The sequence below is a fragment of the Cinclus cinclus genome, chromosome 1, assembly GCF_963662255.1.
Source record: "Cinclus cinclus chromosome 1, bCinCin1.1, whole genome shotgun sequence".
In the NCBI taxonomy this organism is placed as follows: domain Eukaryota; kingdom Metazoa; phylum Chordata; class Aves; order Passeriformes; family Cinclidae; genus Cinclus; species Cinclus cinclus.
In genome coordinates this window covers 142775808-142801167 of record NC_085046.1, presented here as the reverse complement: position 1 = coordinate 142801167, position 25360 = coordinate 142775808, and the positions used below count along the sequence as shown (strand labels likewise).

The 25360-nt window shown below is 38.5% G+C and overlaps 1 protein-coding gene across 4 annotated transcripts in view; it reads left to right on the top strand.

Annotated features, from left to right (window-relative positions):
• ASAP1 (ArfGAP with SH3 domain, ankyrin repeat and PH domain 1) overlaps window positions 1-21945 on the top strand; it is a 120677-nt gene extending 98732 nt beyond the window's left edge. For 2 of the 4 annotated variants that reach the window (XM_062491754.1, XM_062491763.1), the window contains 6 exons: window positions 6831-6992; window positions 9927-9993; window positions 12010-12068; window positions 14353-14855; window positions 18707-18829; window positions 20792-21945. In XM_062491754.1, coding sequence (XP_062347738.1) covers window positions 6831-6992; window positions 9927-9993; window positions 12010-12068; window positions 14353-14855; window positions 18707-18829; window positions 20792-20866 — 989 coding nt within the window. In that variant the 3' untranslated portion in view covers window positions 20867-21945. The remainder of the gene's footprint in view (window positions 1-6830; window positions 6993-9926; window positions 9994-12009; window positions 12069-14352; window positions 14856-18706; window positions 18830-20791) is intronic. The other 2 variants (XM_062491764.1, XM_062491774.1) reach the window with 1 other exon arrangement.
• The last annotated feature ends 3415 nt before the right edge of the window (window positions 21946-25360 follow it).

Below are 25360 nucleotides of genomic sequence, written 5' to 3'. Positions count from 1 at the left end.
TTGGAGGAGGTGATACAGGGATGTTTTAAATTTTTCCATACATCATTGTAACTCATGTCCAGATTTTCATTTGGTGACTTTTCAAAATATTCCTTAAAAATGCTGGAACCTTCATGTATTTTACTCCACAGTATTTCATTTGTGGATACATCTTACTTGCTACTATCTCTGCTATTGATTTAGTTAATCCTAGCAGAATGAAAAGTACAGAATGAATGCAATGGCTGCCTGAGCCAACTGCTCTGTGCCTTTTTCAGTAGTTTATCTAAGCTTATTCAGGTTCAACTTATTTGTGTTCTCAGTCAAATCTTTAGCCTGTAATATTCTCCACATCATCTTTTTTATTGCCCTTTTCAGCTTATACCTGCATTATGGCTCCAGACATCCAGCAGCATCTTCTGCCTATTATTTTACAAAAAGCTTAAAAAAAATCAATATTTAAGTAGTTGCATGATTTGCCACAGTATCTAAATAAAATTTTGCACAACCTTCATTGCAAATCCAAAGTGAGGGTAATGTTTATTTGGAGGAGTGTTAGGCAATCTAATCCTTTACTTCAGCTGAAAGCTAATTGTTTTTAGTGGTTCTGCCTGTTTATCCCAGATGAACATAGAGGTCAGGGATCAATTCTGTATCAAGAAGTTAAGTTTGGGACGTCAACACCTACAAAGTTGCATAGTTTACAGTCTACCTCAGCTCTAACATGAGCCACCTAAAACCAAAGGCACTTCCTTTGTGGTTCCAGTCCACCGCTGCTGCAGACACAGTCACATCATCTTCTCCTTCATTAGATCAGACTCAATTTCTAACCAAATTAGTTTATTTGAATTTACTAGTAACTCCTAGACGTTGTTGGACTGCATTGCACACAGGATTAGGAATCTTCTTGAGTTCACTAAGTTACTTTGTGCATGTGCCAGCATTGCCCTTTGGCTTTGGTGGTTTTCCTGTGGCTGGTGGCCGTGTCACGGCACTGCCTGGAAGGAAATCGTACAGGTCTCCATCTCTGGGATGTTACACCAAACAATCCAAGCATACCTTACCTTATCTGACTGAAGGATGTTTTCATTTTCCTGGGGTTCAAGTTATCCTTTCATCATACTAACTCTTCTCTGTACCTTTGCTGTTTAAATCAGATTTCTGGAATACAACAGGCTGGAAGTGTCAGGACACCAGTTAAATTTGCTGTTTCTACTGGAACTGACACATCAAAAAATCCTTTGGTCCTAGGTTATTGGGGTTTTTTTTCCTGTTTGTATCATACTGTGGCATAACAGGCATTACACAGTCTCTACTGATTTGCAACTGAAGTTCTTAATTAATAGCACAAATGCATTTATTCTCATTTCCATTACCTCAGCCTTTGAGGTTTCTTCTGAAAATTCTCTTTCTTCTGAATCCTTGCAGGATTCTATACTTCTCTTGTATATATTTGGAGACTTTTTTTAATATATTCTTATAAATGGTTTGCACATTTTTATTAAATAATGCTCCTTATCCCACTAAGACTTTGTGGTTTTAAATACTATAATAGGAAAGGAAGGCTAGCTGATGACTGTTGGTTTCATAGGCTCTTCTATTTCTGAATCAACCCAAACCACAAAATTCTTAGTATAACTTTTATCTTTTCCTTTTAAAACTGAACCTCTTTTTAAGCATTAATTATCTAATGTACTTCAAATGCTGATGTTGAATCAATGTATATTCTTCGCTTTCTTATTCAGAGTGATCGTGATAATTTTGTCCTTAATTATGCTCTTATTTTCAGTACTGAAAATAAATGATCTGAAGTAAGACAAACTGAAAAGGCTTTTAGTAATATCTATGCAATATGTCACTCATAAGAAATTTAAAAATAAGGATAGCAACACTTATTAATGAAAATACTATTTTTAATACAAGTTACTTTCCTTTGCAGTGCCCGTTCTACCTTGAGCTGGAATTCTGTTTTTTTTCCCCTATGTCTCATTAAGTGGTAAAAAAAGATTTACACATGTGAAATTTTTACACTCTAAACCCACCATTTCTTGACTGGGTGGCAACAGCTTTGCATGGTTGCACAAGTACACAAATGAATTTTTACTGCACTAACTGCACAAACCCTAAAGGGCAATGCGCTACTAATTGCACACCTTATACAGTTATTTACCTTAGTACAATAACTTTGAGATTTTGTGATCTATTTACACATGAAAGCCCGATCTTGTTAATATGAAAAAGTGATAAAACATGACAGTAGTTTGTACTGTAAGCATTTGCTTCCCAGTAACTGAGGAAAGGAAAGCCTCACAGAAACAAAAGGAAAAACTTCTAAATCAAGTTTTTTTGGGTTTTCTTTTTGGTTTTTGTTTTTTTTTTTTTTTTTTTTTGCTCGTGTTAGGAAAATGTCCTTTGTGCAATGTAAACTTAACTATGTGAGAAATCATGATTAAGACATCTATTAGAGAGGAAATGACTGGCTCAGTTGCTGCCTCGTTAAAATCACAAAATACCTTCAATCTAGTAACTGCTCTAATTATTGCTTAAAGAGCTTTAGCCTAGCCTTGTATCATTAAGAATATCACAGAGGAGTTGTTTTAAGCTGTTGGTTTTACACACACATTGATGTGCATATATGTGTGTGCATACACAGACATGTGCAGGTGCTGAGGTGAGCAGCCCTGGTCCCCACACAAGAGGGATTCCTTAGCTGGGGATACCTCAGGGCAGTGAGAAAGCTGCAGGAGCCACAACAGCTGAGGGGACATGAGCAGGGCCAGGGGCAACAGGGCTGAGCCCAGACCTCTGTAGAGAAACTTGGAGAGCACCACAACCACTGCAAGTGAGCAGGGCATGGTGTGGCAGTTTAGATGGGAATTGGCATGGCATGGCATGGCATGGCATGGCATGGCATGGCATGGCATGGCATGGCATGGCATGGCATGGCATGCAGGAAGGGGCTGTGACTCTGCCAGCCTGAGCAGAGAGCAATGGTATCTGCCACTGAGTTATCAGCACACATTGAAAGAGCTTTAAACTAGATTTGAAAGGGAAAAGGGACAAAACCAGGCTTGCTGGAGGTAACCCTGGGGGCAGCACACCAGTGTTTGAGGAAGTGTGTGCCAGTGAAGTCCTTTGGGCTGATGTCTCAGTGCAGCAGGCAAGTGGAGTGCCCTGTGACAGAAAACACATAAGACATGGAAATGCCTCCAAACAGTCTTGTAGAAATTAGGGCTTCTCCACCAGAAAAGGTGTCGGGGTCAATATCCCAACTGAAGTGCATCTACCCCACGGCACACAGCACAGGCAGCAAACTGGAGGGGCTGGAAGCCTTTGTGCAGCAGGAAAACTGCAGCTGCCGTCTTGCTGGGATGATTCACACAACTGGAGTCTGGGATGGATGGCTGTAAACTCTTCAGAAGGGACAGGCAAGGAGGGAGAGGCAGTGGGGCAGCCCTGTATGTTAGGGACAGTTTTGGGTATCTGAGCTGAGTGATGGTGGCAGTAGGGTTAAATGTTTGGTGGTAGGAATCAGAGAAAGGCCAACAGGCAGATATCCTGGTGGGAATCTGTTAGAGACCACCCACCCAGGATGGAGAGGCAGATGAGATGCTCTGTAAGCAGCTGGGAGAAGTCTCACAATTGCTGCCTCTTGTTCTCATGGGGCAGGGATGTTTAGTTGTGTCTGGAGTGAGTGGAAGGGAACTTTCCTACTCAGCTGGTGAAGGAGCCAGCAAAGGGAAGGCATCTGCTGGACCCACTGTTTGTGAAGAAAGAAGGACTTGAGGGTGATGCAGCCCATCAGGGGGACAGGGATCACAAATCCTTGGACAAGTAAAAGGAGGGGCATCAGCAGAGCTGCCACCTGGGATCTCCAGGGGACAGACTTTGGCCTGTTTAGGAGCCTGGCTGACAAGAGTCCCCTGGGAGACAGTCTGAAAGGAGTCCAGGACATTCCTCAGGAAGGAAATCCCGAAGGCACAGAAGCAGAGATGTGGTTTAGGGGAGGACTGGGCAGTGTCTGACACGATGATCTCAAAGGTCTTTCCCAGCCTAAGTCATTCTGTGAGTCTATGATCTACAGTGTATTTTATAACAGTTGTACAAGACAGTTCATGCATCATCAGGTCTTGTATTATTTCAGCAGTTGTTTCCATAAAATGATTTTGACTCAAGAATTTTCCTCATGTTTTCTTTATTCAAAGCATGATGTCATTTTATACCTCTTTCTGAAATGGTGTTTTGAAGTTTTCCTTTATTTTATTTGAATGTAAGTTATTTTGTATTTAAGCCATGTAATCATTAGTGATTGATTTTTGTATTCATATTTATTCTTTCAGTGAGTTTAATACAGAAACAAGCGCTATGAGTATGAAAGTATGATTTGCAATACCTTAAACACCTTTTCTCCATCACTTTTGTATGCCATGTGAACTTCTGAAAGCTGTGAAGGGATTTTTTCAACTCCTTAGTGATGTCTGGACACGTATAACTAATGTGAAATCTACAACATGCCCATATAACATAATTTTAAGGTTTTGCTTTTTTTTTTTTTTTTTTTTAATTCCACTAGTTTATTTTTGTAGAGAATATTTCTTCCCCTTAGTGGCAATTAAAAGTACCAATCTCCCTTCGTGTCTGAAGCTGGATTTTCGCAATGAGTGCACGATGCTGTTTCAGTGCCTTTCCCGCTCCTGTCTTTGCACTAAGCCATTTTTGGGGGGCGCGGTGCAGTGCGCGCGGCCGCCGCCAGGGGGCGGAGGGACGCTCCCGCTCCGGCCATTGCGGGAAAAGCGCAGCGCCCGTGTCAAAACAACATCAAAACTACTTCTGATTCGCCTTTCTGACAGAAGGAATTGGTAACTTGCAGGAGTTTAAGGGATCGTCAGTCAAAATTTGGACTGAGAAAAGCTGGTTTTGCTCTCAGAAACATCTCAATGCACAGTTGTCTTGCTTTCTTAAGCTCAAGGAAGGAATTAAAATGAGAAAGGGTGAGGATTCAAAACGGGGAGCATTAAATGCAGTGGCATTTGACTTGCTGTCAGTTAATGGTTTTGTGAACTTGGAATTAAATTGAGAGGAACAATTGCAAAACATATAATTTGATTTACAAAAGTAACCGATTAATTAAGCCAGGCCCAAAATCTCTGCTGGGCTTGTGGTTGAGAGATTCTGCTGCACAGCAGAAGGCCTTTCAGGAATGAATCTGGAAGAGAATAGATTGAATTATTGACCCATTAAGGGCAGTTCTATTATTTTTTTCTTTTCCGTTTATAAGAAAGAGGGAGGTCACCTGCAGAAAATACCTGACAAGCAGATGCATGCTTATAGAGTCATTGAAGTTGCTTTTGTCAGTGTTAAATGTTTCACCTAATGAATTTTAACAAATACTATTTTTCACTGATTTCAATATTTCTATAATATGTAGTAATTTAGGAATGAGTACAGGCATTGATCATTTCTAGGCTGCCTTTAGAGAATATTCCTAAAGATTTTTGAAGAAGGCAGCTCTAATTCTGTGTGCTACCTGGTAAGATATATGTCAAGTAACTAAATGATGGTTTTGTCCCAAATACTGGTCAAATAAGGTAGCTTTTCAAAAATAGACAAGTTGGTTCTACAGCACTAAAAACAAATAGACTGACAATAGACTAGAAATCGCAAGTATAAATAGATTTTGCTTTTAAAGTTTTATGTTGATTTTCTGCATTTATCCAGACTGATTGTGAAGCTCTCCGACGTGCAAAACTTATTGCAAGTGAAGACTGCAGTGAAGTCTTTTTTCTTGCTTAGAGTAAAAAAAGAGAAACCAACAAACCCACCAACTAACAAAAACCACCCCAACAACAACCCCCCTGGAGCTGTTCTAGCCCACTGCAGAAGTGTTACAAGTCATTTCTTAGGGCACTGGTGGCAGCTGGCTCGAGCAGTGTCCCCTTGCTGCCAGTTGTGCCCTGCTCTGCTCCCTTGAGCTTCTTGTTAGAGACGTTTGTGAAGGTCAGTGGTGAAGCTGATTGGCAAAACCTCTTGTCTTCCCACTGGGTTGTTTTGTCTTTCAAGCTGTATCTGTTCCCATATTGTGTAAAACATGCATTGTGTTGAATAATACTTGTGCCAGCATTAAATCAGAGGGAAATAAAAGTATTTTAAGGGTAGGGGTGACTGCAAAGGCTCTTATAAACAGTGCTACAATGAAATACCTAATCTCAGTCCCAGAAAGGACTTCTCTGATGTTTATTTTATTCATACCATGCACAACAATTTGCATTGCTTTTGGAATGCATAGTTTGATGTATTTGATCTACAGAAAAAAAGAAAAAAGAATTACAGAAAATCTTCTCAAGCTAAAAACCCTGTTTTGAAAATGAAAAGAAAATATGTAGGCATATTTCTATTTCTTTCTTTCTGCCTTCCAGTTTATTAACAAAATTTGTATGTGATGGTCTGGAGGGCTAAAAAACCTCCCCACATATAAGAGCATATAGAAAGCACTTTCATTCTGGTATAGATTAACAGCAATTTTAATCCCACATTCCCACATGCTAAATATTATTTAATATTTCATGCTGCTTTTATTTATTTTTTTTAACAGTGCCTAAAATTAGAAATCTCGGCATGATTAATTCTGTAGTTTTTAAACATAAGTACACGTGTCATTCTATTGTCAAGCTGCTTAAATGGTTAAAAATGTGATGGACGGTGTCGTTAAATCTGAACAGTGTTTTGGCATGGCTTGTCTTTTTATTTTAGTCTTTTGCTGCACTTTGCCGTGGGTCTGATTGTGAATTTTTCAGTGCTGCTTTGACGTGTATGCACATGTATTTGTAAGAAGGTTGTTTGTTATTTTGCAGGCCCACCTTCAACCCTCCCTCTAAGCACTCAAACCTCTAGTGGCAGCTCCACTCTTTCCAAGAAGAGACCACCTCCCCCACCCCCAGGACACAAAAGAACCCTCTCTGACCCACCAAGCCCACTACCTCATGGACCCCAGAATAAGGGCCCAATTCCTTGGGGTGAGTTTTGAAATGCAAAACAAAAGGGCAGGGGAAAACCTTTATGATGGCTGATATATGATCTTTGGTTTCTTTTTACCTGGTGCTTGCTTTCCAATGATTGCAGCTTGATGTAACGTCAGCTCAGATAAATCAGCAGTTCTGTCTTCTGTCACTGCCTCCCAGGCTGCTGCAGCCGAGTCTCACTTGAGAAAGCTGAAAATCCTCCACGCTCCCCGGGGGCCCAATCCAATCTCCTCCACTGCTCCCTGTCTCTGCCATAGCTGCCCAGGCTCTGCCCTCACCCCAGCCCCTCAGCCACTGCTCTCCTCTGCCTCTGCCTCTGCCCCTCCTGCTGCTGCTGCTGCTGCTGTGCCCAGCTCGGGATGCAGGGATGCAGGGATGCAGCTTTGGGGCTCCCAGCCCCCGCTGTGTCTGTGCAGGTCTCACCACTGCCACAGGAGCTTCTTGCCTTGGGCTCTGGGCCGTGCCTTTCCTGTGAAGTGTTCCCTCCTCGCTGGTGGGAATGTGTTGTCTTAATATGTAAGATGTGTGTAATATGTTAATATTTGGCTTTTGTGATGTTGTCTGTACATACACAAAGACTGGTGGATTTGCATCCTGCTACCAGCAGAAGTTACACAGAAACAGCTTTCTATTTTTTGGTTTTTTTTAACCGGGATATCTTTCTGACAGATGGTTTTTGGAAACTATTTTCCAGGCTACTCAGATTCTATCTGTTTCAAATAAACATTGGTCTATTCAGTCAAATTCTGTTGGTAGCTATAAATCTCAGGCTCACATAATTTTCTGTGATTTTAGTCTTGGTGGCAGTATTTTTATGAATCTGTAAATTTTTAAACTGGAATCCAGTGCTTACACAGACTCATCATCCATGCATTACTTGTATCCCATACACTACTTGTGTCTTAGGATAATTCTCTTTCTATTCTAGTACAAACACACAATTACTAGCCTAAAATAAAAAATTGCTAGCTTGAAAGCACCTTTTTTTCCCAGCAAATTGAGTTAAATGTAGTAAATCATGGAGTGTTCGTATGTGATTTAATCTAGGATTCAATATGAAGAAAAATATGGAATCCAAAGAAAAGCTAAGACTTTTTCTCAGGGATAAAAATAATGGAATTTTTTTCAGTTCTCTACCTCTCAGAGGTCTGGGAAATGGAAAAAAAATAATGTTTCCTGTCTTCTTAAGAGCCCCTGTACTTTTCCAGAGGTAGTAAAGACATTTTGAAGAGCTTGGACTTTAAATATGTAAAAAATTGCAAATATTTAAGTTCAAAACAGCACATAAAGTATCATATACTAAAATACAGTATGATATAGCACTGTTAGGATGAAAGGTGTGATAGAATTAGAGGCTAAGCAGGTGCCAACTTTTCCTTAAACACATTAGGCAACAGATAAAGGAAGAAGAAAATATGGGAAAGGTGCAGGCGTGCAGTTGAAGATGCAGAAGCCTGTAGCAGTAAAGCACCTTGTCAGAGCAGGGCCAGAGAAGAATATTGCTTTTCCTGTCTCTTCACTGCTTTTCAGGGCAAGCTAAACTTCAGGGGATGGAAGAGGGGTCTCTTCTCCCTGTTTTTCTTAGCTGCGATCTGTACAAAAGCTTGTTTCAAAGTCCATTTGGATTTTTTAGCAAGTATTAAATTTTGTGTTTAAAAAAGAGGGAGTTTCTTGTATCTGCCTTTGTATTTTTTTGCTTCAGGATATTGTCAGATGTTCACTGCTTTTCCTTTTAGAAACTTTCTTCTGTTATATTGTTGTATTTCTTGCTATGTTGAATTTCAGTATTTGTCTTCTGATTAGTGCATTAATTGAAGTTTCAAGCAGAGCAATCCTTAGCTTATGTTTAAGCAAAATGAATTACTACTCAAAGATGTTCTAAAAATGTCATTTAGATTATTTTGTATTTCCATAGCAACCATGAGCTATTTTCCTTCCTTTATCTATAGGATCTACATGTTTGCTTTCTACCTTAGTTCCTTTTTTGCACCACTTTTAAACACAAACATATTTTTAGCAAGGCACAGCATGAGCCTTTTCTGCTGTTTCACTTAGACATCAATGTGCCAAGAATGTTATTTAGAATAATGTGTCATTCTTTTGAATGAGAAGTATTTGTGTTCTTGGATCATTAAATGTCACTTTGCATCTATTTCAATGACAAAATTTACTAATGGTTGGTGAAGCTGGTTCTGAGATTAAGACATGATGTAAAAGGGGAGGCAAAAGGGGATGGAAAGGCCCTAAACCAAATATGTTGGTGTCATCATACCTTGAAAAGATGATTGCCAGTGAAGAGGTGCTTTCTGCTGAAGGAGTCCAGAGCACCTGGGTTTGGATTTTGCTGCCTTTTGACAGAATTCTGTATGCCTAGGATCTTTTCTTTTCCAATGGCTAAAATACAGATTATGGGAACATATAAATTCAGTCACTAAATCAGTAAAGGCTGTTCTTTACCTAGGATAAAATACCAGTCCTTAGAAATGTAATGTTTTGTGAATAAAATCACATTTATGCTGGTTTTATAAAGATGTGCCTCATAGTGCAAACTGTAAACATCTGTGTTAAATTTGCCTGATACTGGCCTGCTGTATCTCCTTCTGTACAGAGAAAATTGAAACACTATTTCAAAACAAATGCCCTACAGCAATGTCATTCAATCTTTCCTTGCCAGGAGATGAGAGCGACCAATGAGTTGTTTTAAAATGTGTTATATGAAAGGTCATTTGGATTATTTTTGTCCCTCCTGCTTTTTCAGCTGCAAATTATTCATAAAGAATAAATTTATAAATGATATTTTAGATACGTTGTATGGAAGAAGCATAGCATAGAGGAATACATGTTTTGCTTTAAATTGCACCCTCTACTGATTATATTTCAGTTATCCTAACGATTTTCTTTTTTTAATTGTCCTTTTTTTCACCTCAGGTAATGATTTGGGCCCACCTTCAACAAAGGCTGCAAACAAGTTTGAGGGGATGTCTCAGCAGTCAAGGTAAAATCTGAATATATGAAGGCAAAGATGAAAATTTAAATAAATATAACTAATTTGTAAATTAGAAAAGAAAAGCCTTTCATAGGAAATAAAATCCTAGTTATGTTTCCTACTAGTTCTCTGCATGCCTTACTAGAGTACAAATGCTTTGGCTCCACTGCGCCTCCTACGCTGCCCGTGCACAATCCACCCTTTGAGAGGATGGACAGAACAGCTCGTACCCCAATCTATCTGCTGCTCCTACAGAAGTGCTCTCCCAGCTGGGGAATGCTGCCTCAGGCCAGCAGGACAAAAGTTTTATTTTCATGTCTCCTGGCATTTCATTTGATCTGCTTCAGTGTGAGGTGTCCTGCCTGTAGCAGCAGTGTCACTCTGGGTGCAGGCTGGCATCGAAGATGGCTCTGTAAGAGAGAATTCATCTCAGTCTTCCAGTTTAGCTGTTTACCACTCTGTCAGGCTTCTGTGCTGCCACAGTCTGCGGTAACACAAACTTCTTTTAGCTCGTAGTTCAGCAGCTCTGTCCATTACAAGCGTCTTTTTCTGTAGCTGGAGCAGTAAAGACAGCCATATATTGCTGTCACTTAGTGTTTGGTACTCCTCTATCTGTGCTGTGATTCCAAAGTCCTGAGGTTAAGAGTGCTTATTCCAATAAGCACCTGCCTCAGGCACACAGCCTTGCATGACCACAAGTGTGTGGGATGGGCTGTGGCTGGGGATGGATGTGTAGCCTCAGACAGGGCACAGCAGAAGATGTGTAGGAAGAGTTTCTGGACACCCCCAGACTGATCTGCCTTGTCAGGGCAGGCAGGGGACCTGTTGATGGCAGCACAGCTGGCTTCCCATGTTTGCTGAATCCATTCAGCTGGCACTGGGCATTCAGGAGAAAAGTGGTAGTGTTCCACAGCACAGAGAGCTGAGCCCATCCTAGAGTCTTGTCACGTAAGGGTAAAAGTGTGGTCCTTGTACTGCATGGCGTTAGAGAGAGGCCAAGGTAGGAGCTGGGCTTTGATGATCTTCGTGGGCTCCTTCCAATTCAGGATATTCTATGATTCTAATTTATTGAATCAAGGTGAGCTTGGCTGTTCTTTCAGTTTCATGTCATGATGTATTTTTGCTATTTAAAAAACAGATAGAAATTAAAAGTGTTTCATCATGCTCATTTTGAAACATTGGCTGCAGAGACAAGCAATACCCGAATAAAGGCAGTTGATGCAAAAGAGTCTCTATTCTGTTGAACTTACACTGGCATCTTTCTCACTCATTTTTCATTTTTTCTTGTTTTTTGAGTCATTATTTTGAGCTGATACTGATTTTTATGTATTGTTAGATTTTTATGCCTTAAATCAATTTGCTTTCTTTTCTTCTTCCACATTCCTTTTCTATAAAAGTGACTTAGGTGTGGTTTTAGAGGAGAAGCTTTGTTGGAACTAGCATATGTGTGATACGGGTTGACAGAGTAAAGCATGTTGTTTTCCCACAGTCATTGCTATTTCCTGGGAGTAGCAGAGACCTTGTCTCCTGCAGCAGAGTAGCAGAGTGTGTGTGTGTGTGTGTGATACAATATCATACATGTGCATGCATCATACAAGGCATAGGCTCAGTCCTGGAGAACTTGACTGACATAAAGCACAGATTATATTTTGTATGTTTCAGTATAATTATTTTGAAGAACAATTTTTTTCTTAAGGTTCAGTATCTGCCCACAGAGTTGGTCTTTCAGCTTCACCTATTTTCAGAGAACATTTTGTATGTACCATAGTTCACAGAATACATCTGCCCATAGCATTGAAGCTGTGTAGGGTATGCATGTCCTTTTCTCTGAAAAAAAGCAATTATTTCTTAACAATGCTTTGAGTTTTTGGATTTATCCATGGACAAAGTGATTATACAAAAGGGGCAAAATAAATGTGGAGTTTTTGGGGGACTTTTATTTATGAATATGTAAAGGGGTAAAATGAGAAATAAGTATTTTTTATAACAGTTGTAAGAACTAAAAATTCCCATCTGTTGATTTAGCACTGGGACTGCAAAGACTGCACTTGGCCCTAGAGTTCTTCCCAAACTACCTCAGAAAGGTAAGAGATCACTTTGTGGCTATTCTCATAATGGCATCTTTTAAATGTGGGTGAAAGTAGATATTTGTTTTAAATATATAGATCTTTTCAGCAGAAATTTTACTTAAAAATGTCACAAGCCACGAAAGGTTCATAAAAACTGAAAGGATGTTTCAAGATGGGGAAAGCTTTTATTAAACTGAAAATCATTAGAGCTAGGGAAGAAAAAGAATAAATCATTAACTAATTGAAGCTGGAAGAAACTTCAAGAGGTCTTGTGGCCCACTCCAGCACTCAGAGCAGGACCAACTTCCTACCATGAGAGCAGGTTGCTCAAGGCCATGTCCAGTCACATTTTGAGTATCTCCATGGGTAACTCTCTGGGCTTCTGTTTCTATCCTAGACCACTCTCGTTGATATATATATTTTTTTCTTAATATCTCCAAGTCCAGTTTCTTGATAGCTTGGAGAAAACTGTATCTGTGCCATGTTCTGGCAATCAGGGTTGTGGTCACTGCAGCTACTTTAGAAGGAATCAACTTTTGTTGCATGCTCATTTATGTATTATTGACAAACTTACTGGGACCATTATTCCAGGGAACAACTTTCTTTTGGAAATGTTCTTTTCTAGTCTCTTTAAACTCACACAGCAGGTTTTATTTCATTTTTTTGAGTTGTTGAAGCAGTTGACTATGAAGTAGAAAATAGTCTTACTTCAGACTATTGTGCCTGAATGCAGAATCCACCAAAAATATATCTGTATGAGTGGATGATCACAATAGAGCCAGAAGATCAAGAAATGCTGCTTGTCCAAAAATTCTGAAGCCAGATGTCTGAAATTGAGAGTGCGATTAATTTTAACAGAAAAAGCAAATGTTAATTTTTAACTTTATTAAATTACAATTAGTCTGATGTTATCTTTTGAAAGAGACACCAGTGATATGCTAGGATGGTACTGTGAAGGAAGTCAACACTTCCTTGATTAAAAATTATTTAGGTGTAAATTTAAGAAGGGCCAAATCAAAGCACTTTGATAAGGGCTGCTATCAGGGTTTTTCATATCATTTGCTTACATCTCAGACCCATGTGGATGATCAGTGTTGTACATTTGCTGCGAGGTAAACCTAGGACACAGACCTTTTTTTTTTTTTTTAAAACAAGACATATCATAGTAATTCTACAATTTCTTTAATGGAAACTATGCAAATGGGTTTGGTGTGGTTGTTGGGTTGTTTTTGGGGGGGGTTGGTTGGTGGTTTTTTTCTTGGTTTGATTGTTGGTAGGTTTTTTGGGGGGGGAGGGATTTTTGTCTGTTTGTTTGTTTTTAATAAGTAACCACAAATACATCAGGGAAGTGTTACTGAAGTGGGTAATATCCAAAGGAAGTGTTGTTGCTTTCATAGTCAAATTCAGGCCAATTTTTGGCTGGTAGAATATGATACTGAAGCAGTACTGAATGCAATAGGAAATTGTTCCTTCTAGTCAAAATATGTTGCTTTCATCACAGGTTGTAAATATTTTCTCTCTTGTCCCCCTTCATCTGTTTTTACATTAGGACTATTTGATTTAGGAGGTTGTGGGTTGGGGATTTTTTGTGTGTACTAATGGTTTTGCTTTTGAGGTAGATTTCAGTTGAGTTTTCTGAGAGAGCTTGGCAGTAAAATCAATAGATGACACTGAGAAAAAGAACTATTTGAAAATCTAGTTTCAATTTCCTTCCATCAAATCTGCAAAATACACATTTTAAAACTTTTCTTCTTTACAAAATTGTAAATATACACAATAATTCATTTTTTCTTAGTTTTAGTGTGAATGTCTATAGTACAGTATGCTCTATATGCTGCATAGATATATGTGCTCTCTGTCTTCTGAGAGATTTTACAGGTACTAATCCTGAGAGTCAGGTTTTTTGTATGGAATTCAACTGTATATGTGAATAATTGTCATTAAAAAGAAATGTTATTGCAGTCATGTCAGTTGGTCTGTAGGTGGTTTTCCAAAGTCTCTTATTATATTTCATACATTTTGGTTTAGGTCCAAAAAGTGATCACTTTATTTCAAGTAAATAATCTATGAATTGACATCTAATAGGTGTTGGAATAAGCACTGCTGGCCTCCCGGAGGAGCAATTGAATGAGGGCTATGTAAAGTTGTGTTAGCCTGTTTTTGTCACAGACTGGAGGGCTCCTGGGCAGTCATGGGGCTCAGTGACCGTGTGATCATTGACACAATTGCAGTTTTGATATATGCCTAACTTCTTTAATATTAACATTGTGTGAAACACTGTTTTGCTTTTTTGTTTTAGTGGCACTAAGAAAAATAGAAACCAGTCATCATCTTTCAATAGATAAATCCCATCAGCACATGGAAATGTTTCAGAAGCCCTCACTGTCCATCGATATACCACAGAAACCACAGCCTGGAGACCTGCCCCCAAAGCCTCTGCCTCTGGAATTAACTCAGAAACCTCAAGTGGGAGATTTACCCCCAAAGCCTGGAGAACTACCCCCAAAGCCTCAGCTAGCAGACTTGCCACCAAAACCACAGCTTGGAGACTTACCTCCAAAGCCACAAATGAAGGACCTTCCTCCAAAACCTCAGCTAGGAGAGCTGTTGGCTAAAACTCAAGGTGGAGAAGCAGCAGCAAAGCCTCAGCCCTCAGAGGCAAATCAAAAATCTCACTCCATAGATCTTTCTCCAAACGTACAGTCCAGAGACACCGTCCAAAGGCAAGCATCTGAAGAGTCTAATGACATAACACACACTCTGCCAGAAACCCCTGTGCCACTTCCCAGGAAAATAAACATGGTAGGTATTACTCCAGCTCCTTGGAAGTATCCATGGAAGGCTTTGAAGTTATTGTAGGACTTTCTGTGCACCCTTGAGCTATGCAGTCAAGGCAATATAAAGCTATGGGCTGGGGTGGGGAATAAAGGGCTCTTTTTGTGCCCCAAAGCAGCTTCAGCAAATGTTGGGGGTTTTCAAGTCCTCCTGCATGCTCAAACAAATTCTTGCAACATAAAACAACAATCTTGGGAACACGACAGCATATTTAGATTTATTGGGATTTAAGTATTTATTAAATCTATGCCAATCACAATTCTGAAAGAATTTATGGTTTTCTCTGTTGCCTTTGCTCATGGAGCTGTGTGCCTGAGATTGCTAGAATATTTATATATTTGACTTTGTAAGCTTTAAGAATGGATATTAGCACCTGTTGTCAGTAGATGCAAAATTTAAAGTCAAGTCAGCTGTAGTAAAATAGCAAATGTCCCTGTTGTGAGTATTTATATGTTGATGTACTTAATGGTAGAGATGTAGGTTCAGATGTATTGATGAAGTGGCAAAATCAACACTGCTACATGGTGGGTAGTTGTAGAGCTGGAATTTTAACTTAATTCCAACCCTCAATTTATCTTGCTGTTCATCTTTCTAACCAGTACAATTTCCAACAGAGGATTCTTAGTGCATATGTAGATTGAGATAACTATGAAAATCCAGAGCTCTCTTAAGATTTTCATCATGCAGAATACATCAAAAGGGAGATGGCTTTGTTTGTCAGATTGGCTATGCAAAGCACTTATGTAAAAAGGAAATAAGCTTCATTCCAGTGAACTAGTGAAAGCAGAGGGTGAGTTTCTGCCTTGTGTTTGTCTGAGGAAGAGCCCTTTGAAGCCATCGTTCTGATTGACTTCTGGCATGGACTTGCCTGTAAGCTCCTGTCTGCACTGAGGACAACAGAGATGTTGCTTGGGCTTCCTGAGTATTCTGTAATTTAAATATTACAGGGATCTGATCAAAAACTGTTTGTTTACTTACATTCTTTTAAATATAAGCAGGCAATTGATGCTGATCATTCTCAGCTACACGTCACTTTATTGAAGAAGAAAAGAAAGCAAATAATGGATTACCTGTTTAGTTTGGTTACCTTTTGCTTTTCTTTAAACTGCCACCCTACTATGTACAGAACAATTCTGAGGAAAGGTTCTTTATTCACCAAACTCAGCCATTTTCATATGTGCAGTAAATTAAATAGTTCAGCTGTTGTGCAGTGTTCCAAGCTATTCTGTATCTTCCCAGTATATATGCATATATATATATACACACAGTAGATATATGTATAGATACATAGTGTATATATATATTTATGTATCGCTAGGTTTTTGCACATCTTTGCATGCACACTTGTATCTCTTTGTGTTCAATGCAGCTTTTTTTTGCTGGAGTGATAATGTGCAAGAATCCCTTTGAAATGTATCTTGCCTCCAATTTCATCCTCTGGCTGTATCCTCTCCACAAAGCTGGTGAAATGCTTCATCCCAGTGAGACCCACAGCCAACAGCCACATACTCATGGGCATCTGTCTCTTGGGCTTGACTATTTAGCCACTGAATAGAGCGGCATAGTTTTTTTAATTGGTAGTTTTAGAAAACTAATTGTTCAGAAATAGAATTTTAAAATTCCACTGCTGGTAATTTATAAGTATTTTAAAGGATATTTTTAGAGAAACAAAATTTGCACTGGGTGCTCCTGAAATCACACTGAGCACTTGAGTGTTCTTTTGTGTTTGTGGTGGTTTCTATAAAGGAGACAAAATACTAATTTTTAAAGAGAAGAAAAAGCATTGAATGTAAATAAGAACATGGTTGGATTATTAATGATCACAGCATCTTATTGCTGTTTGGTATTAAGCATAAAATCTCTTGTTAATAAGCACTTGGTGGGTACAGAGAGTCAGTGGTGGGTATTTGTTTTTCAGTTGAGGATTACATTTCCTGGAATTGCCTCAATTTCTTTACACACCAATACCACAAATTGTTCTGGAATGTGAACAAAATATGTTCTGGAACATATGTGCTCTCTACATATCCATCCTTTTTTATACCTTCCCATGATTAAATATACCTTGAGCGTGAATGCTGCTTTTTGCTGCTCTCCGTGAAAGGAATAAAATATTAAAATCTAATGGAACCAGAGTGATTCCGATCATTTCTCATGTGTTCTTACAAGCTGAGTTCAATACAGTTTTCTGTCTTTAGACGGATATAAATTTCTTTATTGTTTTTATTGAACAAGACAATTTTTACCTTGCAGAAGTAGTTGCTTCCCTTTACCACTGGAGGATTGGTTGGCAGGGAGTGCCCTTGCTTTGTAAAGGTTCACTTGAGTTGAAAGCTGGGACTGTCCCCAAGCACCCATTCCTATTGAATTCCAGTCCCTACTGCTAGATGAGGTTTTTTTCGTTGAAATTATATGAATATATTTTTTAAGAAAAGAGGAAGCATTCTTTGAAGTGACTTCTCACTGTAAAAAACCTTTGCTGTAGAAAAACACCCTTAATCTCATATGATCCTCAGGTATTTCTCTTCATTGGTCTTGAGTATGGGGTTTTGTTAGTTTTATGTTGTGTTAACTGCTTTCTTCCTTAAATCCACCTGTAATTGTTATTTCTCTGTACCTTGAGTTTAGTGCAAGTGCCTTTTTCAGTGGGTCTGTTCTGCTGTTGAGTTGCAGGCTTTTTTTTTTTTTGCTTGTTTTTTTTTTTTTTTTTGCCAAAACACGGAGGAACTTCAAGTGGGTAGGTAACAGCAAAGAGAAGACTCCCTAGGAAATTTCCTCTGTGAAGTTAGTTTTGGCTCAAATTCCTCGAAACCTGCTGACTTTTCTCTTCATAGCCCTTCTGCTTCTCATCTCCTTCTGCTCTTCTTGGGTTTTTGCATCCTTATCTGATTACTTCTGTTAAAAGAAGTAACTGTAGGTTTTGAAGAGGTGTGGGTATGAAAATACAGGAATATAAAGTAGCAGGAGTGTTTTGCTGTGAATATTGCTTACTTACTCTATTTGGAAATAATTTGTCTTCCCTGCCATGAGCAACATATGTTTGGGGGAGGAGTCCACGGATGAGGGTTTTTTCATATGAATTAGCAGTATGCAGCAAAGTATGACCTAGAAAATACTTGGACTCAGAATGGTAGAGCTGTGAGAATATCTAGTGTGAATTGTCATCAGAAAATAGTACTGCCATCTGACATTAAGATAATTTTAGTAAGAAATTGCTAACATTTGGATGGAAAAGTCGCTAAAAAAATAATTTCCAGTCCTGTAAGCAGATTTGAAATCAAAGAATACTGTATTTTTGCACTAGATCCAAAACCAAAACTGTAAGGAAGACTGAGATTTCAATGCAGCATTTTCCTCAGTCCTTACTTCTCTTGGAACATTCAGAGGAGACTGGATTTAATTTTCTGTTCATGCTGAGTTTTTTGATGGAGCATGTATTAAAGGAGAAAGAGGGTGTTTGCAGACTACAACAATATAAATATGTTATTTAAACTTTCTTCACCAGAGGAAGCAAAGGTTACTTAAGCCCTCTTAAGGGCTACATGTTAAGCACTACACATTACATTCTGCTGGGAGTTCTGAATCATAAGGGATAAAGAAAACCCCACACCTGTGTAGGTAACTTTTTATTTTATTTTTTTAATATCCTTGTTGAAGCAGAGTTTTTGGATTTCTGTATTCCCAGTTGCAGGGAAAGTACTTGATAGTCTTTACTTTCTTGTAAAACAAAACACAACAAAAAGGCAAAAATTCATATATATTATATTTTCTTTCCCCGTTTCTCATGTCCTTCATATCAAACTTCATTCTATTTTTAGGGGAAAAACAAAGTTAGGCGAGTGAAGACCATTTATGACTGTCAGGCAGATAATGATGATGAACTCACATTTGTTGAAGGAGAAGTAATTATTGTAACTGGTGAAGAGGACCAAGAGTGGTGGGTATGTATTTTTCCCTTTTAAAGTTCCTCATAATTTCTTTATGACTTTTATAGGAAAGCCTCTTTTTTCAAATGTGAAGGGTTTGTTTTTCTTTTTGTTTGTAGGTGGTGGGGTTTATTTTTGTTTTTGTTTGTTTGTTTTCCTTTGATTTTTGTCTGGTTTCTTTTTGCCTGAGCTAACAGCCAGCCCTTAAACTCCTATTAGAGAAAACCCCTTTTATCTGGGAGGGAGAGTCTGTTAGAACCAGCCCCGCTATGTTTAGCTTTATTGCTGGCTCATACAGCACATATTTACACTTCCCTCTCTGTAGTTCACACGGCCTTTCATTAATGAAGAAGTGGTGGTTCTTACTCCATTTAACAAACACACACTCCATGAAAATGAGATGTGTAATTATCTTCAGTTCACACAAGATGTTAAGCTATGCCTACAGGGGTTTCTGGAAATCTAAAGGATGGTTTGTAATTGATGCTATAAGCTGATGGTTTTCTTCTAAAATGAGGGCAAATAACATTGTCTTTCTCTTCTTCCCGCTCATGTTCCTGTTTCATACCATACTCCCCCTATCATGGACTGCATATTGTTCAAGTGCTAACACCAGGTTTTTCTCAACCCCATGCGAAGGCTCCAGCCTTTCTTGACAATCCCGCTCATGTCCTTAAAGCCCTGCTAGATCATATTTCCCTGCCAAAGAACTACTACTGGGAATAATAAAGCAGATTTCATTTGACTAAAACAAATTCTTGTTGCAATGCTGCCTGTGATACCCTAATCTAAGTGCAGCACAACCTTTGCTGTTTTGTTTCCAGCTATGTTTTCCTCTCACTCATCATTTAAGCATGGAAGATTTTCAACTGAAAAGCTGATATCAAAAGAGCAGTGCCCAGTGAAAAGTGTCTGTGTTGCCCTTATCACTTATTCCCTGATTACTGCTGCATTCCCTGCTGGATCTATTTTGTGGAGTGGCATTTTTAGCCCCTTGGGGACATGCCCAGCAAGTTCTATGAGGCACCCTAGTCTGAGTGTTTCTGAGAAGGGAAACAAGGGCTTTTGACTCATATGCTTCAAAACTTTGGCTCTCCAAGCGGAAATGGCCAGCCCTGTATGTTTCCCCTTCCCATTTTGTAAGCATGTGGAAGAGGAAGGAAGGTACACCATTATTCTGAAAGTACTGAGCAGCACTGTAGCAGGGTGAGAAGAGGTTTATGTGCTCAGTCAGGGCTCCTGCTCCAGTGCTATTGAACAGTTGTTTATAATTATGCCTTTTAAACATGGAAAGATCATATAAAATATTCCATTATTTTTAATCCCTTTGAATATGTTTATTAGCTATTTCTTTATAAATAGTCATTATGCAAAATATGTAGTAAATTGTAGCTGCAGGACTCTTAATCAGACAACACTGTGATTTGTTATAAGCACTAGTATGCACCTAAACCGTTAGGTATCATACTAATTCAATGAGAAAACAGCTGGGCTTTTATCACCCTAAGTGAAACATGATTATCATAAGTAACTTCACAAATATAGCAGACAGTTCCATTCAGTGAGATGTTCAGGATTTATTCACTTAAGTAAGATAAGTGGTTTGCAGAGATGTTACTGAAAATCTGCCTATCAGACAAAAGAAACTCAAGCTTCTGTTTTGGTGAGATTCTCGAAGTTCAATGATGTATGTAAGTTTCCTAAAAAAAAAAAAATAGTTTTGTTCTCTTTAGGTTTAATTGGCTTCATCTGTCTTATTTATAATATGCTTGTGCATTTCATTTTGTTCCTTTACACGAATTCAAATGTTAACTAAAGTCTGCTTCAGACTGTCCAAGATGTTGCAGAGGCTCTGTGAGCAGTTCTGCTGCTTTTGAGTGAATGCAGTCTGTGAAGTCTGTGTGTACACAGGTACATCTATCTGTCCATATATATATATATCTATGTATACATGTACCTTCTTCTCCTGTGTTGCAGATTGGCCACATCGAAGGACAGCCAGAGAGGAAAGGCGTCTTTCCAGTGTCCTTTGTGCACATTCTGTCAGACTAGTCAAAACAAACAAACAAATCCTAAACTTGAGCATTGCACATCCTTCATGCAAGACGGGCTTTTTAGCAAAAGCGAACGCTGCTGCCTCCCTGTAATCCTGTGCACAATTGTATATATAGCTGCTGTTACAAATTAAGAATTCATTTAAGTTTCACCTCATGAGGTTGAATTATATGTCTTGTAAATATACTGTGTTATTCTGCCTTTGCCAGTATTATGGTAGCCTTGGAACCTGGCACGCCTTACCGGGTTTGTTGAAGCCATCCTGGGCATTTAGCACTTCCATCTCTGTCCGTGCTGTCCCACACGTGTGGACTGCCAGCTTTCCAACATAGGTGGTCTCTGTCACCCACGTAACTGTACAGAAATGACTGTTCCTTAATAACTTGGTATTCTCAGTATACAATTAGAAGAAAGTTAGAATGAGTGAATGGTTTTGGACAATTTAAAGATCAGTCTGCAGTTCGTAAGTGTATGCAGTTTACAGCTATGAAACCCACTTCGATATTTATTTAATATAGTACTCAGTTAAGTGTAATTATGAAGACAAATATTCACTGACTTTACAGGTAACAGTAATGTTTTACAGTGTGCATACAGCATTTCATGTTTATATTATGTGGACCTATGCCAAACTGTGATTGCAGTTCCCCTGTGATATTACCTCACCATAAAAAGTTACCAATTTATTTCATTTGAAAACTTACTTTAATGAAAATTAGTCATATTGTTCTTTAGTAGATATGTGTGAAATTTGCTGGTTTCTTTCACTGAATTCTTAATAACCAAGGACTTCTAGCAAATGTTAACTGTTGACATTGTGCATGCATTTAGATGCTTACTTGAAACCTGCCTTTGTACAAAAGTAGTACTGTAGTCATATAGCTACATTTGAGGAAAAGAACATTTTAACTTAATTGCTATTCAGGTTAATGTGAGCTTGCAACAGTATTTGTTTATAGTTAAATTGGCTCTTTGAAAAATGATTTTGTGGATTTTTTTTTCTTGTCTTCAACCTTGCTAAAAGTTAGTTGCCTAAAATAAATTTTTAAGTGGTGATATAAGGATACATTTAAATTATTTTTAATGCTCTAAAAAGTGGAAGCTAAGATGACCTCTTGTGCATTTGATGAGGCTGGTAATGATAGATCTCAGATCACAAGGATAAGGCTGGTTTTCATGTAGTTCAGCAAGCTGCAACAGTAATGGTCATAACCCAAAGCACGAAGTAACAGACATATGGTCACAAAACTAATTTCTAAGAAAATCTTTGGAAGGCTGCATTTGAGCAGAGGTTTCTTGAAAGTTGGTATAAAATTGCATTGCCAGAAAACACTTCAGTGTATTACTGGAATCTTTAATTTCCTTGTGTCACTTTCAACATAATTTTTAATCTTTTGAAACATCATGCGGTTGTGTTTTTCCCATGGTTTGTCTGTAGTGGGTTCCATGACTTTCATATGTAGTTTTGTATTACTTGCTTTAAATGTTATTTTGGCTTCAGTATCTAGTGCTGCTATTTCAAAGCAGATTGTCTTGACTGCATGGAAAGATTTTCATTTCATAAAAGCATATCTCAGACTTTGAGAGCTCTCATTTCTAATACAGTTTTAAAAGACTGTAGTCAGTGAATATTTAATTCTGTTTGTGGTTAATTTAGAAACAAATATCTGTCTAAATCCCACATGAAAAAAATGCAAAACATTTATCAACTATTAATGGTTTTATCATTTATTTTTTAAAAATGAATTCCAAAAAAAAAAAAAAATGCAATGAGTGAGCAAGCCTGCTGGCATCTAATCTTCAGTATTACCAGCTCCAGTATTTCAGACTTTATTCTGTTTTTATGGAAAGGAAGTCAGGTTTAGCATTTCTTTAGCATTCCATTTTATCCATTAGTACAATGTTTTAAGTTGCATTAAAGAACAAAGCCTATTCACTTTTGTGGTCAATTGTATTTTTAAGTGATCTTGAAATAAACTGATAAATGCAAATCATATAAAGAAAACCTAGGCATGTAAAATTATGTAGAGTCAAATGTCTATTCTTTTCTACGCTCTTTAAAATAGTATACATATGCATTTTATAAAATTAAATTAGTTCCATAAGGAACAATAGTTCTGTTTATTCTGGCTTATTGTGGGTCATAAGAAATCTGAAAATGTATGATATTGATTGAGTTTAAGTACAGTATTATATTTGAACTCAATGAGCCACTGTCTGCAATTTTGTATATGACATAGTATTTGGAAAGTCTAAATCTTTATGGAAAATTAGCAGATAAAGGGTTGGGGGGAGGGGCAGGGGAAGGTGCCCCCAGAGGGGGAAGTTTGCTCTGCAGATAATGTCTTATTTACTGTTGAACAACAGTTGCTATTTATTTTTTTATTACATAGTACATCAACGTGTACAGAAATCAGATCTGGTCATGCCACTAGTTAAAATCTTGACTTCTCATTGAATGTTAAGGTAAAACATCAGTACACATGTCTATTCACATGTATTTAATGTGACAGTTTTTGAGTACTGTATGTGTTAATTTCTACTTTTTTAATATTTAAAATTGCTTTTAAATAAATGTATTCAGTTGATCCCAGATATCTGAACGAGGCCCTTTTTGTCAACTGGAATATCTTCTAGGGATTCCAAACAGGTAGAACTAAGACACTTGAAATGTTTTCTCTTGAATATAAAGCACTCCTTATATAATGCAATTAAATGTGTATCTCTTTAACAGCTGTTAAATATGGATGCAATTGCCTTTATCTGGAAAACTTTACTAACTAAAGTTAGCATCAAACCACTTGTTTTGTCCATGAGTTTCGATTGCTTTCTCAGCAGGCTCTGTGGGCTCCCAGCCCCCTCTGTGTTGTTTCCACAGCAGCCCATGGGGTTGAAGGAGCCATTCACAAACTCTGTGGGCAGGATCTCCCAACCCAACAGCAGCTCTCACACCAACTAGAGCAGTACTAATCTTTCCTGGATGGAGTGACTGCGTTGCTTAGAATTTCAGTCCTGACCCAGCTTACAGAGGTTGTTTCTCCCCCAGCCCTGACTCAGTTCTTAGATGTTTCTCATTTGTGACCCATTCCTGTCAAAGCTACTCCAAAATGGACAAGTCATTTGAAATTGCTAGAAAGCAACGAGAACATCCTTTAGCCAGAGGAAACGCTGAAGTGTGGAGCTATCAGATCTGGTTTGTATCAAGAATAGTAGCTGCCACAGCGCCATGTGGCTCAGGAGACTGCTGTGGTGAGAGCTTCTTCACACTGGATCATGGCACTGGTGTGATTCCCCACTGTCACAGAACATCCTGCTTGCTTTGTTTGGGGCTTTCAAATCTACATAGGCTCAACATGGGGCTGTTGGATGTGGGACAGGAGAATCAGTCTGGTTAAATACTGTGCTCCTTCTCAATTTCTACTGTGTCACAATATTTCAGATGACAGCATTCAGAGAGATGTCAATTCAAACAGCCTCAGTTCTCTGTCCTACTTGTATTATGTGTTCTTCAGTGACATGTATTGATTTATTTTCCTAAGTCAAAATTGAGGTGGATATGTCATATACTGTTTGGAGCAGCAGGGAACAAGACAAATGCATGCCCAGAGAACTCCCATGTTCAAAGTTTCAGTCTCCTTACCCTTCTGGCAAACCTAAAGCTCATAGTTAAACAGAAAATTGGTAGTCTATACTAGTGTAAGTGGTGCAAATATTAAATACCAAAGAATGAAATTCAAAATAGCTCCCTACTGCCCAATAGAAAATAAACAGTTCAACTGTGTAAATCTGATTTTTTTTCAGATACTTGCCCTCCCCAGAACTCTCTAGATCTGTGTAATAGTTCACCTGAGTATCAACAGAAAACAAGTTTATTTTCCCCTGCTCCACACTGTTACATAGTTTCATGCCCCTCACACCTTGGACTGGGAATCTTTTTTGCCATGAGACCAGAACTAGACAGAGGAGGAAATAAGTAAATATTAATAAATAAATAAATGAAGTTCAGCTTCAGACCTTATATTCTTTACAGAAAGCATCTCACCTTAAGAGTTTAAGGTTCTCGGGGATGCTTTTATTAGACCCTTTAGCCCTTCTGAAACAGCTGGAGGCTTTTCAGGTGGATGCAAAATGCACACATGACTGTAAGATGTTTTCCTCTGCATCGCTGCGAGACAACATTTTTCTTATCTAATACAAGCCAACTATTCTAAGTTGTCTTAATGATACTTTTAGGGTTATTCATAAAAAGATTTACAGCTCTGTCATCTGCTGAGGAAGTGCTCAGGTTTCTTCTTGAGATAAGCTAAGTGCTGTTTGTCAACTTGTGCTTAGGCTGACACCCCCCACCCCGAGCTGCAGCGAGCACAAAACCTGCATGCCTTTGCTGGTTCTGGTCAGCTGCTGCTCGGGAACAGTAAAAACGATAGTGTGTCATGGTACAGGCTCTGCCTTGTTCCTCTGTAAATTACAGAACAGATCCTCCCTGCTGCA